Raw genomic sequence first — 13,219 nt, forward strand, 5'->3', positions numbered from 1 at the left:
TATGGTGCGATGGATGAATGGATGGGCGTTAGACGACAGAGAAGGCCTGGGGGATGACACGAGGGGCGAAGGGCGAGGGGCGTGAGGGGCATCAACGAGATCACAAACTGTACATACTGATTATGAGCACGACCACGTACAGCCGCTCTAAGCAGCGGTGGCGGCGACGGCACGAAAGCCAAGAACAGTCCAAACGGCGACGGAATACGGGCGCGGGTACGTCTACTTCTTGCTGAGCGCCTGGAGCTGCACGTACTCGTAGTAGCCGCCCTTGAGGGCGAGCAGCTCGTCGTGCGTGCCGGACTCGCTGACTGCACCGTCCTTGATGAAGTAACTGCAGAGAGAAAGAGAGAGGTCAGCGACGGCAAGCGAGGCGCGAGGCAACAAGAGACGGTACGCACATGCAGTTCGCGTTCTGGATCGTCGACAGCCGGTGAGCGATCGCGATGGTCGTGCGGCCCTTGGCGGCCTGGTCGAGCGCCTCCTGGACGACCTTCTCCGAGTTGGAGTCGAGCGCGGAAGTCGCCTCGTCAAGCAGGAGCACCTTCGGATTCCGGAGGAGCGCGCGGGCGATGGCGATACGTTGCTTCTGGCCGCCAGAAAGCTGCGAGCCCTTGCCGCCGACCTGGGTGTCGAAGCCGCTGCAAAGGGAGAAGCCGAGATGTCAGCCGATGCACGGAACGAAGCCAATACTATACGGAAGGATGTACGCACTCGGGAAGCGAGTTGATGAAGTCGAGGATGTTCGCGTCGCGGCACGCGTTCTCGATCTCCTCTTGGGTAACTTCCTCCGTCGGCTTCGTCGCGCCAAGGAGGACGTTGAAGCGGACGGTGCCGGCGTACAGGGTCGGCTCCTGGGAGACGAGCGCGATGTGCTTCCGGTACTCGGACACGTTGTAGCGCGTGATGGGCTGCTCGTCGAGGAAGACCTCGCCCGCGAGCGGGTCGTAGAAGCGCTCCATGAGCTGGATCGTGGTCGACTTGCCGCAGCCGGAGGCGCCGACGAGGGCGACGTACGTGCCGGGCTCGACGGTGAGGTTCAGGTCGCGGAGGACGCGCACGCCGGGCCGGGTCGGGTAGCGGAAGTGGACGCCCTCGAAGCGGATGCGGCCCTTGACGTCCTTGGGGATCTCGCCCTCCGTCGACTCGGCGTCGATCTCGGGCACGGCGTCGAGGAGGCGGATGATGTCCGACGCGGCGGACTGCGCGGAAGAGACGTCGGGGACGAAGGAGAACACGTTCCCGGCTTGGATGGCGGAGAAGACGGTGCTCTGTGGAGCAGAGGCGGAAGGTGGTCAGCTGGCGTGCGCGGCGGGGCGGCCATTTCGAAGAACTCACCATGAGGCCGATGAAGAACTGAAAGGTCGTGCGCTGGAAGTCAGCGACCTGGCGGGAGCCGTACCAGAAGACGAGGGCGATGACGAAGAACGTGAGCGACTGGGAGAGTGAGAAGATGCCGTTGCTCCAGATCGCGGCGCGGTTCGAGCGCTGCATGGGCTCCTCGAGCGACTCGGAGTACAGCCGGCAGCAGTCGTCCTCGCGCGTGAGCGAAGCGACAGTACGGATGGCGCCGGCGGCTTCGCACGCGAGCTGCGCGGACGACTCGTGCGCCTTCTTGTTCTCCTGGTCCTTGAGCACGACGACGCGGAGGCGGATGTAGCCTGCGGAGACGAGGATGGGCGTGCAGGCGAGACCGATGAGGCCGAGCTGCCAGTTGAAAGAGAGACCGATGACGGTGCCGATGATGAGGGTCGCGATGCTCTGGAGGATCGCACCGAGGGTGATACCGGCGAGACCGTTGACCTTCTGCGGGTTGTCAGAAAGCGCAGAGGTGAGCTGGCCGGTGTTGTTCTCGTCATAGTCGAAGAACTCGATGTCCTGGCGGAGGATAGCACGGAAGGAGAGGGTGCGGAGCTTGGAGGTGAGCTCCGCGGCGGAGCGCGCGAAGAGGTAGTTCTGGACCCCGATAGTCCACATGGAGATGATGGCGATGAGGAAAAAGTAGAGCGCGTTCCGATCGCCGTCGTGCCGGCGTTGGTGCGGGTCCGTCTCCGAGAAAGTGTTGATGGCCTTGGAGAAAACGATGCCGTACGACGGGTAGGTCGCGCCGTTGGCGATCGCAGCGATGGAGCCGATCAGATATAGCTTCCAGGACGCGCGGTTGATCGCGCCCATGCGCTTGAAGAGGTAGGGGAGGGAGTAGTCCTTCTTCTGCTGGGCTTCGTGCTGCTTCTTCTCGATGAGCTCGCTGGCGAGCGAACGGCCGGACTTCTGGCGCTCGAGAGGGATATCGTCGGCGGCCTCGGTGGACTGCTTCTCCGCGGAAACGGCCTCCACGTCGTCCTCGGCAGAAGCGGCGGTGTCTGAGTCAGAGTCGAGGGTGCGCTTCTCACGCGCGTCACGGAGGCGCTGCGCGGCCACGAGGCGGGCATACGGGCTGTTCTCGTTGCGGAGGAGCTCGTCGTGCGTGCCGGACTCGAGGATGAGCCCATTACCCATGACGTAAATGCAATCGGCGTCCTTGATCGTCGACAGACGGTGCGCGATCGTGATCGTGGTACGTCCAGCGGCGGCCTTGTCGAGCGCGTTCTGGACGACGCCCTCGGACTGGGTGTCGAGCGCGGAGGTGGCCTCGTCGAGGAGCAGGATGCGGGGGTCGGAGACGATGGCGCGGGCGATGGCAATGCGCTGCTTCTGGCCGCCAGAGAGAAGGAAGCCACGCTCACCGACCATGGTTTCGTAACCGAGAGGGAGCTTGGAGATGAAGCTGTCCGCGTTCGCCTTGACGCACGCTTCCTTGATGAGCTTGAACTTCTCCTCCTCGGACGCATTCTCGTGCGGAGTGCCGATGAGACCGTGCGCGACGTTGCCCTTGATGGTGGTCGCGAACAGGGTGGGCTCCTGCGAGACGAGACCGACCTGGGAGCGGAGCCAACGAACGTTGAGGTCCTTGACGTCGATGCCGTCGAGCTTGACTGCCCCAGCGAGGGGGTCGTAGAAGCGCTCCACGAGGGAGATGACGGTGGACTTGCCAGAGCCGGAGGCACCGACGAGCGCAGTGGTTTTGCCAGCGGGAATGTGATCGTGAGGTCCTTGACGATGGTCACGTTCGGGCGCGAAGGGTAGTTGAAGTCGACGTGCTCGAGGGTGATCTCGCCGATGCACTTCTCGGGCTTGAGACCGTCGGGCGAAGCCGAGTCAATGGAGGGCACGCGGTCAATAGCCTCGTACAGTTTAGCCGCGGCACCGCGGGCCTGAGTGATCGCCTGCATTTCAGGGGCGAGAAGGGCAAGGGAGAAGGAACCGATGAGGATAGCGAAGATGACGTTGATGATCTCGCCAGCGGTGGCTGTGATATTTATACGTTAGTCCGATCGACTGTGGGCGTACAAGAAGACGCGAAGACGCACCTTGGCCACGGTTAAGGAGTGTGGTGCCGAAATCAAAGGCAAGGCGTAACCGCTGTAGATGACGAAGAAAAAGACGGAAAGACCGGCGCCGTGCCAGACCGAGGCCTTGAGGTCGACGAGACGGCTCTGGTTGACGTGACCGCTGTAGAGGTTGCCGAGAACGTTCTGGGTACCGAATGCCTGAGCGGTGCGGACGGTGGAGATGACCTCCTCGGCAAGTGTGCCGCCCTCGGCGACATGCTGGAGGGAGAGCTGCATGTACTTGGAGACGAACTTGTTCATCACACCACCAGCGATGGCGATGCAGGGCAGCATGGAAGTCATGGCGAGGGCGAGACGCCAGGAACGGACGTATGCGAGGACGAAACCGGTGACGAAGGCAGCGAGGAAGTTGACGACGAGGGCAACCTTCTCCGAGATACCCTGCTGGACCAAATCTGGGAAGGAATGAGCGAAGAAATACAGGACGAGAGGGTAAACGGACGGGTGTCGGTCTGGATACGAGTAGCGACCTCGCCGGCACCGACGTTGTCGAAGTAGGCAATGTCCTGGCGAAGAACAGCCTTCAGGTATCTCTCACGGAGGCGCTTGGCGTTGATCTCTCCGGTGTAGACCCAGATGAGCATATATGCATACGTGCAGACGAACATGCCGATACCTAAGTGAGGAATGGCGTGAGGAATGAACGGGTCAGGGAAGAGGGTGGATGGCAGCGAGCACGGACTGACCGATGTATACGAGGTAGGAAGCATTGAGAGCGGCGCTACGCTTGAAGCCCGCGACGGCCCCAGGGAGGGCCGCTTTCGCTTCTTGTGCGATCGTCTGGTTGGCATTATTGAGTTCGCCGACAGTGGTGCCAAAGGTGACGAAATCCTGGGTGAGACGACTGAAGAGCAGGGACATGAGAGGCTGGGAAGCCAAGATGAGTGGGAGCGAGCGGGGTGCATGAAGTTGGACGGACCTGGGAAGCGCCGGCAGCAGCGGCAGCAATGAGACCAATGAAGTCGATGAAGATCTCGAACTTGGTGGAGAGGCTGGAATAAACCGGGGGTGGGTCGAAGCGCAAGAGAGAAGAGGGAGGAGACTGACCGGAAGAGCTCGGAGATGGAGACAGGCTCGACCTTGGGGGCGGCCGGGGCGCCGTCGACCACGGCATCCTTGGGCTTCTCGTCGACGTCGGGGGGAGTCTGAGGGGCCTTGCTGCGTCCAAACCACCCCTTCTTTGCGGGTGGCTGGCTGGCGGTGGGGGCGACCTTTTCGTCCGTTGAAGGGATATCTGGCGAGTTGGCCGCCATGGTGGGGAAAGAGGGACGGGAAGGGGGCAGGCTCTGGGGATGTCCGGCGGGGGGTTATATGCAGCTGGGACGAGCCGGGAAGCGAGGGCGGGGACGCCGGGGGAGAGGCGCGGCCAGGGGAGCGGCAAGCGAGGGAGAGGAGGGCGGGGACAAGCGTCGACGGGCAGAGTCTCGCGCGGGGGTATATATCCGATCACGACCAACCCTCGTGAGATCATCCCCTCCCCCCGCGCCTCCACGTCGCCCCGTCCCCTTCTCCCCGCGCGCGTCCAGAGTGGGCGCGCGCAGACGACCTCCACGCGCGCCATTCGCGTGCACCGTACGGGAGGCGATGGATAGGACGCGAGCAGGACGCGAAGGGCGGGGAACCGGTCGGCGCTGGGCCCGTTCGCGCCGCTGACCAGCACGAATTACGCTCCGGGCCGTGTCTGCCCTCTCCTGGGCCACGGCCGCCAGCTGCGACCCACCTGCGCCACCCGGTCGCGGACGGTGACTCGAGGGCGTACGCGGCGTCGCTGCGCGGTTCTAGGCTGCGGGCTGTACCGTACGCTGGGGTCGGCAGCTTGCGATTGACATTGTGGACACTCGGAGCTAGGGCGCGCGTATGCCTGCGTATGCTCACGGTGGACGCGTGTGCTCGCGGCAAGCAGACGTGGACTGGCAGATCGCGGGCGCCCGACGCGCGGACACGCCAGCCGGGGATGTGAACAATCAGTCATTCGCGCTGCCCCCTCAAGTGGACGCCTCAGATGGCCCGACTCCGAGGCAATCGGCAGACCGGTCTCCCGCCACCCGCCAAGGGTTTCCACCGTGTAGTGTGCATGTGCAGTCCGTGTTCGACTCATTCCGCAAGCTCGACCGTCCGCAGCGGGCCGCCGTCATAGGGGACCCGGCACACGTTGAATGGAGTCACACAGACGTGGATTTGCAGGGCGACGCTATGGACGACACACTCCAGATGTTTCTAGGCCGCCACCGCCGTCTGTCATCTACCCGCTCCGAGGTCGCAGAACCGGCACCTCCGCAATGAAGCTTCTCGGGATCGCGGACACCCCGCGCGCGTAGATCTGCGTCGTGTACACCTGTACGCTCCTTCAGTCACCCGTCCTCTCCTCACCCCGCAGTGCACGTACCAGCTCATCATACACAATCGCCGGCACCTTCTTGTCCGCCAGCACCGAGCTCGGGTGGATCTTCACCACCTGCACGTCCCACCGTCAGCCGCAACCTCTCCCGCCCCGCCGCGACACGCACCGAGTGGCCCATCACCTGCTTGTACGTCCCGTCCGGCTGGAGGAAGGCCGTGTTCTGCACCAGGCCCCGCACCAGCGCCCTCAACACCCGCCCCTCCCGCTCGTCCCCCGCGCTCCCCGAGCAGTCCACCCCGAGCCGCGCGCACACCTCCCGCAGCTGGACGGCGATGTTCCCCGCCTCGACGAGGCACCGCTCGTTCACGCACGCCCGCCGGCACCACTCGCGCTGCGCGCCCTTGCCCTCCGCCGCGCCGACCTCGGCGTGCGCGCGCACGACGTTCAGCGCCGTCAGGTGGTCCCCCGCAGGGTCGCGGAACTTGCGCCGCGCGTCCGCGGCCGCCTCGCGCGCGGCAGCTGCGTCGATGAAGAGGGGTGAGGACGCCGAGAGAACACTCGCGAGCGCGATGAGCTCCGCGCCACAGCCAAGCTCCGCCCCGGCGAGCACCGCGCGCGCCAGCGGCGGCTCGAGCGGAAGCGCGGCCATCTGCCGGCCCAGGGGTGTGAGCGCCTTGGCCGGCGAGAGCGCGGAGAGGAGGTAGAGCGTCTTCAGTGCGGAGGCGATCCCGTCCATGTCGGGGGCGTCGAGGAGGGTGAGCTCTTCCAGGTTCTGGTCGAGGCACTTGAGCTGCAGCAGGGCGGAGGTGAGCGTGCAGCGCCGGATCTCGGGCTCCGCCGTGAGCGGCATTTTGTTGAATGAGTCTTCGGTATAGAGGCGGAAGCAGAAGCCTTTGCCCTGCGCTGAGAAGATTAGCGACTGAATGAGGGCAGGGATGAACGACGCACCTCGCGTCCTGCACGACCGGCTCGCTGGATCGCAGAGGACTGCGTGATATCTCGGGTCAGAAGGGTATCAAAGCCTGCGTGAACTTCTGGTCAGCATCCAGACCACGGCTGGGCAAGACGCCGACTCGCCTGTCCCGGTATGTTTCGCGACATGGCGCTTTTCTTTGCATTTGCCCGTGTCGATCACGTACTTTACCCCGGGGATCGTGATCGAGGTCTCGGCGATGTTGGTCGCGAGGATGCATTTCCGTGTACCCGAGGGCGCCGGCGTGAACACCTTCGCCTGCTGTTGGGGTGGTAGTGCCGCGTATATCGGGCAGACGAGTACCTGCCAGGAACCCACCAGGCGGGCCGTCAGTCCGAGACTCGTCTGCAGTGCGATGGGAAACTCGGAGCTCACTCCGAGGGCGTCTGTCGGCAGATTGCTCGCATACATCTGGATCGACTTTTCGAGACTAGTGATGTCCTCCTGCCCAGGAAGGAATACGAGGACGTCGCCTGGCGGCTGGTCCGTGTGGATTTGAAAGAAGGTTCGTAGGGCGGCGTCGACATAATCTGGTTGGCTGACGGCGGTGTGGTAGATCGTGACGGGATGTTGGCGGCCCTTGACATAGACGACCTTCGAACTAGGGAGCGTGAGCGGTGAAGGCGTGAGAGTGAGGGGGCAAGACAGACCCGCCGAAGAACTTGCTGAATTTGTCCGCTTCGAGTGTTGCGCTCATGATGATGATTTTGAGGGGTGGAAGCGTGTGTGACGTGTCGGTGGCCTTGCCTTTGCCTTTGCCTTTGCCCGTGGGGGTCGGCGAGCGTCGGCGAGCGTGGAGGATGGTCTTGAGATTGGCGATGAGAAGATCGGTGCGGAGCGTGCGCTCGTGTGCCTCGTCCACGATGACGGCCCCGTAACGGAGGAGGAGTGGGTCACCAAGGAGCTCGCGGACGAGCATGCCGTCGGTGGCATATTTGATTTTGGTATCGCTCGAGGAGGCCTCATCAAAACGGACAGAGTAGCCCACGCGCCCACCGACGGCGGTTTTCTGCTCTTTGGCCACCCGAGCGGCGAGAGAGGTGGCTGCGACTCGGCGGGGCTGGGTCACGGCGACCATTCCGTCTCCGGCTAGTCCGGCTTCCAAGACGTACTGGGGGATCTCTATGCACATTTTAACACGATCATAGAGGGATGTGGATGTAGGGAGGGCGATGGGTACTTACGGGTGGTCTTTCCAGAGCCCGTCTCGCCGATTAGAATAGTTACATCGTTCTTACGGATGACCTCTATGATCGCGTCTTTGCCTGCGAAAAACTCGGCACACTGGTGGAAGAAAAAAAATCCGTGACGCACCAGCAAAAATGGGGAGATGCTGCCGCTGCTCTGGAACAGAGCCTTTGGTCTGAATAGAAAAAGCGGCGGGAGCGGACATCTGTGGTTTCTTGCGTGGGCCGTGAGGGTGCGGAGAGCGGACGACGGGACGACCGCCTTTGGGGGAGGGTCGCCTTGAGCTGGAGGACTTGACGGTGAGGTCGTCGTCGTCGTCGACGTCCACCCAGGCATACTTGCGTTTAAGTTTGTGAGGGGGGGTGCGGCGCGCAGATTTGCGAGCCTGGTCGGAGCCGATACCCTTGAGCGCGGCAATTTTGGGCATGGCAGATGTAAGGCGTGGTCGGGGTATTGAGAATGCGAGCAGGAGCAGGAGATGGCGAAGTAGTGCATGAGCACTGAGAGAGCCCGTCTGGATGGCGTCGACCGTGCGGAGGCCAGTCGCAGACCGCAGGATAAGCCAGGGATAAGCAGAAGCGCCTGAAAACGTAGCGGGCCCGCGCCGCCCATCGCCCCCGCCTCTTGCTTCCGCCCTCCTCGACGGTCTGCGCCTCAACGCCGTTCCACAGGCTGCCCAGCCCGTCTCCCAGCAGGACTCCACCCGGCACCGAGAAGCATCCGCGCCTCTCCCTTCGTGCCCTCCAAGACCATTTACGACCACCGCGCCTGATCTTACGACTCCCCGCTTGCACCATGTCCTCCAACGCTACCACCACGCTCGCTTCGCTCCTCTCCTCGTCTTCGTTCTTGCTCGCTTATACCCTCCCGCTCTTGTTCCTCTCGCTTCTCCTCGCCTTTGCCGGCGCATTCCTTACGCTCGATCGCACGCGCGCTTTCGCCCCCCGATATGACGCACTTCGCCCGCCCGAGACGACCAAGGTCCAGCACGCCGAAATCGTCCTTCAGAGCGTCTTCAGGCTTGAGGGAGGTATAGGAGGCATTGCTGTCGGGTTTGTGACTGGAGGTGCGTCTACTACGCTTGGTCTTACAACTCCACTTGGGCTAATCTGCCACAGTCCATCTGTCGACCTTCCTTTCGCTCCTCATCCCCAACGTCACCTCGATGAGCGCCCTTGGTTCAGGTGCCTTCTTGGCCGTCTGGTTGCTCTCGGCCATCGCCTCCGCCGTCCTCGCCGCCCGCTGGAAGATTGCAGCCCTTGCCTTTGCCGGGCTGGCCGGATAGTGAGTCTTCTTGCCCCGTTGAGTGCAAACCATCGTACTCAACTCCGATCCGCGCAGCTCTACCTTGGCGCTGGGGCTTTCTGTGATGCTTCATCCGTCACTGCTCACCCGCCTCATCCTTGTTGCCATTTTCTCCCCCATTGGACTTCTCCTCTGCCTCCTTCCCATTGTGGCCACCCAGCATACTTCCGTCCGCATAGGCATGTCCGCCGCGGGAGCGTTCGGCACCGTGCAGTCCATCGCCCTGCTTGCGCACATCCCGGCCTGGACCGAGGTGTGGGACAGACTCTGGGTCAGCAATGGGAGTAACTGGGGTACGGCCCAGGAGAAAGGTCTCACCGCCACCTTCTGTCTCTTCTTACTCCTCGGCACGGCCTGCGACTGGTTCTTGCGCAGCAAGTTTGGCGAGAATCCGGACCAGGTGAGTCATACTCCCGCTTATTGCTGGGTCTCCGCTTATACGCCGATGCAGAAATGGGACAGCTACCTGGCGGATTACGCCAACACTCTACCGAACTCGTCTGACCGCGCGGGCCAGTTCCAGCCTCTTCAGAGCTTCTGGGCCCGCCACTTTGGCCGCGACAAGGGTCTGGACCCTATCGACGAGGACGTCGTCTTCCCCACCGACGCCGACCTCAAGCTTCCCATTCCTGACTCGCCGCTGAAGCTGTACAAGAAGCGTTCTCTTACGAGTTCGTATGGTGCCAAGAGTACCTCTCCCCGTCGCTTCACGCCTCCGCAAGACTACCTCCGCAAAGAACGTAGACCGGGCATCAAGGGCTGTCAGCGCACACGCGAGGCCATCAAGTTCGATCCGCTCGACCCTTATGCGGCGTCCGATTCCGACGATGACGACCTTAAGAACGGCGTTCCTACCTTCGTCAGGTCGCCGACACGAACCGGCTCGATGGCAACCTTGACCGAAGAGCGCCCAAGTAAACGCTCGAAGACGACCCACTTGAAGAAGGTGTTAGAGGATCCCCTCTCAGACGACGAGCAGGACCTTGCCTCATTGCCCACCTCGAATGAGAAGAGCCCGAAGTGGACTCCCGAGTTCATCCGTCGCCATAGTCTCAAGTCCTCCGTCGCCGGTTCGCAGGGCACAGCTTCCTCCGCGACACTCACCCCCACCGCCTTTACACCCGTACCCGCGACGGCGTCGCTTATTCGTGCCGTCGAGCGCGTGAACGCGGCGCAGCAGGCGGTGTATACTCCCCGCGCGACGGACGGGCTGCCGTTCATGTCCGCACCATCAGCAGGTGCCCCGCTCCCCGCAAGCCACCACCATGGGCGAGGCTGGGACGCATTCTGGAGTGATGTGAAGACGAAGGCAGGTCACGGATTCCACCACGACATGGTGGGTGGGAGCGGCCCGAAGCGGTAGCATGTTATGACTTTAATGATCCCTAATGATGCCATGATTTTGTATGATGACCTAGTGTGCTTGCTCTGTACTTTGCCCTCATTTATTGATAGTGATATTCTTGCCACACTACTTGTGCTACTCCGGCCATACAAGTAGCCCACTACTCTTTAAGGGGGACATGCTTTGCATAATAGCAGGTGTAGGGACTGGAAACACCTGTAAGAGAGTGGGCAGGTCTAGTAAAGTTTTAAAGAAAGACAACATTATCTAGTTTTTTTGCTTATACACTGTGTAGCACTATAGATGTGTAGAGTGGTTATATTTTTTATAGTCATACCTGTGCTTTGTATCACAGAAGGGACTCTGCAGTGCCTATAGATATGATTTTTGGTCTGATTTTTAATATTGTTAGCTGTTTCCCAGTCCAGAAACATGATAAAGCAGAGAGGAGCAGTGCTGTTACATTGCAAGCAGACTAGAGGGTAGCTGTGCACAGCTATTATTGAATTTAGTTGGCCAAAACGTCTAGGAGTGTGTGCACTGTACCAAGTGGGCTCTTAGATGAATTGCCGATATCCACCCCCATTTTCTCGCTTCAAATGAATCAGAAGCTTCTAAAACTTTAGACATAGCTTTATCTGAATTTCTAGTAGAGATCAATATGATTCAGTAACAAATTGACCCAGGTAGCTTGGTGGGTAGATGCTATGGAGGCTACTTGTTAATAGTGTTGCTCAATTCATTACTTGATGTGCATTGCAAGAATCTCTAATGCACTCAATTGTGTCAATATAAACATAAGCTTTTTTATGCATGGTCTGACTGAATATAATCCATCTACACACTTACAGAATGTTGTAAGGCTGCATGAGGGTCCGGCTCACTTCGCGGGTCATGAGCTGATTATCTGGAGCCGTGAGCTGCATATCATGAGCCATGTGGCTCAGGCTCTTTGAGGGTCCAGCTCAGTGAAGGTCTGGATTGGGCCAGCCAAAATCCCAGTCCAATGTGGCTCGTCTGCAGGTTAAGCTGCAGAGTCGCACATATATATAGAGCATAAATAAACATGTTTGTGGCATATTGTTGTACATCATGAAGCTACTTAAACAATGTCATGTCATACTCATCGTCAGACTCGTCATCGGAGACTAAGGGAGTGTACAGGCCGGGGATTGAGTCCCCGTCTGAGTCATGATCATGAGCGCTCACATCTGCACGTGCATGCCCTCCATATGGTGGCACAGCACGGGTGGCCGTCATGTGGGCCATGGCGAGGGCCTGGCGAGTGGGCTGCGGATCCATGACAGGGCATGGTGGGAGAGTGTAAGTAAGGTCATACAGGTATGTGGGAGGTAGTACTGGTGTTGGTGCGTGCAGGTGAGGAAAGGGTGGAAACCCAGGGTAGGAGTAGTACATAGATTCAAGCGCACTGTAACTAATGGAGTCGGAATAGTGAGGGGGAGAGGATGAAGCGGAATGAGAACCGGGGATAGGTAAGGCGAACTTGAAGCTCCCAGTGGCACGGCCATGCACATTTGCGATGTTGGGGCTCGCGTCGACGTGGCCGCGTGCGTGCACCATCTTGATGCCCACATGTGTGTGGCTGCACACATCCACAATGTCAGCATCTGTGTCGACATTGTGCGCGATCTCCACACCTACGACAGCATGGCTGCGCACATCTGCAATGTCGGCCACATAGCCATGCACATCCTCGATCTCGACATCTATGTTGTGACTCGAAATCCCACCACCACACGTGTTGAGGAGCTGGTTGTCAGTGCTGGTATTTGAGGTGGCGAGACCGAGTGCGCCCGTGATCACCACATCGTTGCCCACGTAGTCAGTGGCCTCGTGACTGTGCATGCTGACGTTGAGACCGCGTAAAGATATAGAAGGATGGTAGGGCAAGATAGGAGCTTGGGTGATTGACGTGGAGACAGGGTGGTAGTGTGGAGAGAATGGGAGTGTGGGCGAGTCGCCAAGCCAGTATGTCCTGCCAGTGTAGGCCATGTCTCTGAGAAAGTCGGGGTACTGCAGCATGTCCTCAAAGGACATAGCGACGGGCATGCTGAGCACCGACAGGGGATCAATCTGGGGAGAGCTGGGAGGAGGGATCAGCGCACTTGTAGGGGGCGAGACTTTGTCTGCATGATGGGCTGAGTTGAGACTTGACAGGTTGGGCTCGGAGAAGGGACTGCTGGGAGGTGAGGCTTCACCAGCTGGACCGGAGGTTGAGGGAGAGCCATTGGCAAGCTTAGTGCTACGGGTTGAGGGTGGGAGTGTGTTGTGCCGGCACCGGTGTGACGGGAATGCTCCCTCCATCAGAGCACGGCAAACACATGTGAGGTCTTCATCTTCAGGATAGATGACCTAGAATACAATTCTGAGTGACTGGTGTGGTAAGTAGAACATGTATTAACGTACCTGGGGCATAATGTCGGACATGAAGATGCTGAAACTGGTCAGCACTTCCTGCATAGGCTCGTGCCAGTCTAGAGAGTGGGCATGAGTGACAAATTGATTGGCGAAGTAGTTGAAAGGGATGTAGGAGATGTCTTCGTCCTCTTGGGCGAATGTGTGGAAGGTGAGCACAAGCTGCAGGAGCAGCCCAC

The 13,219-nt window shown here is 60.3% G+C and overlaps 4 protein-coding genes across 4 annotated transcripts; 1 reads left to right on the forward strand and 3 right to left on the reverse strand.

Moving 5' to 3' along the window:
• Positions 1–222: 222 nt before the first annotated feature.
• Positions 223–4,705, reverse strand: BXZ73DRAFT_82232 (P-loop containing nucleoside triphosphate hydrolase protein; the record flags this gene model as incomplete). Its single annotated transcript, XM_048023658.1, has 11 exons — positions 223–334; positions 402–641; positions 715–1,271; positions 1,339–3,027; positions 3,048–3,349; positions 3,411–3,462; positions 3,510–3,847; positions 3,895–4,068; positions 4,139–4,319; positions 4,372–4,444; positions 4,500–4,705. 11 exons carry the CDS (start codon positions 4,703–4,705, stop codon positions 223–225), a joined length of 3,924 nt encoding a protein of 1,307 aa, XP_047871960.1.
• A 989-nt stretch (positions 4,706–5,694) lies between these two features.
• BXZ73DRAFT_56069 (P-loop containing nucleoside triphosphate hydrolase protein) lies at positions 5,695–8,381 on the reverse strand (the record flags this gene model as incomplete). Its single annotated transcript, XM_048021427.1, is given in 10 exon segments — positions 5,695–5,787; positions 5,839–5,907; positions 5,960–6,691; positions 6,742–6,815; positions 6,848–6,849; positions 6,867–7,069; positions 7,142–7,367; positions 7,417–7,888; positions 7,951–8,031; positions 8,081–8,381. 10 exon segments carry the CDS (start codon positions 8,379–8,381, stop codon positions 5,695–5,697), a joined length of 2,253 nt encoding a protein of 750 aa, XP_047871961.1.
• A 368-nt stretch (positions 8,382–8,749) lies between these two features.
• On the forward strand, positions 8,750–10,622 carry BXZ73DRAFT_56051 (uncharacterized protein; the record flags this gene model as incomplete). Its single annotated transcript, XM_048021421.1, has 4 exons — positions 8,750–9,020; positions 9,073–9,238; positions 9,296–9,659; positions 9,711–10,622. 4 exons carry the CDS (start codon positions 8,750–8,752, stop codon positions 10,620–10,622), a joined length of 1,713 nt encoding a protein of 570 aa, XP_047871962.1.
• Positions 10,623–11,702: 1,080 nt separating this feature from the next.
• Positions 11,703–12,674, reverse strand: BXZ73DRAFT_82235 (uncharacterized protein; the record flags this gene model as incomplete). Its single annotated transcript, XM_048023659.1, has 1 exon — positions 11,703–12,674. The coding sequence occupies one exon, from the start codon at positions 12,672–12,674 to the stop codon at positions 11,703–11,705; it is 972 nt and encodes a 323-aa protein (XP_047871963.1).
• Positions 12,675–13,219: the final 545 nt, after the last annotated feature.

The sequence above is a fragment of the Epithele typhae genome (genome assembly GCF_022376455.1).
Source record: "Epithele typhae strain CBS 203.58 chromosome Unknown BXZ73scaffold_106, whole genome shotgun sequence".
In the NCBI taxonomy this organism is placed as follows: Eukaryota; Fungi; Basidiomycota; class Agaricomycetes; order Polyporales; family Epitheliaceae; genus Epithele; species Epithele typhae.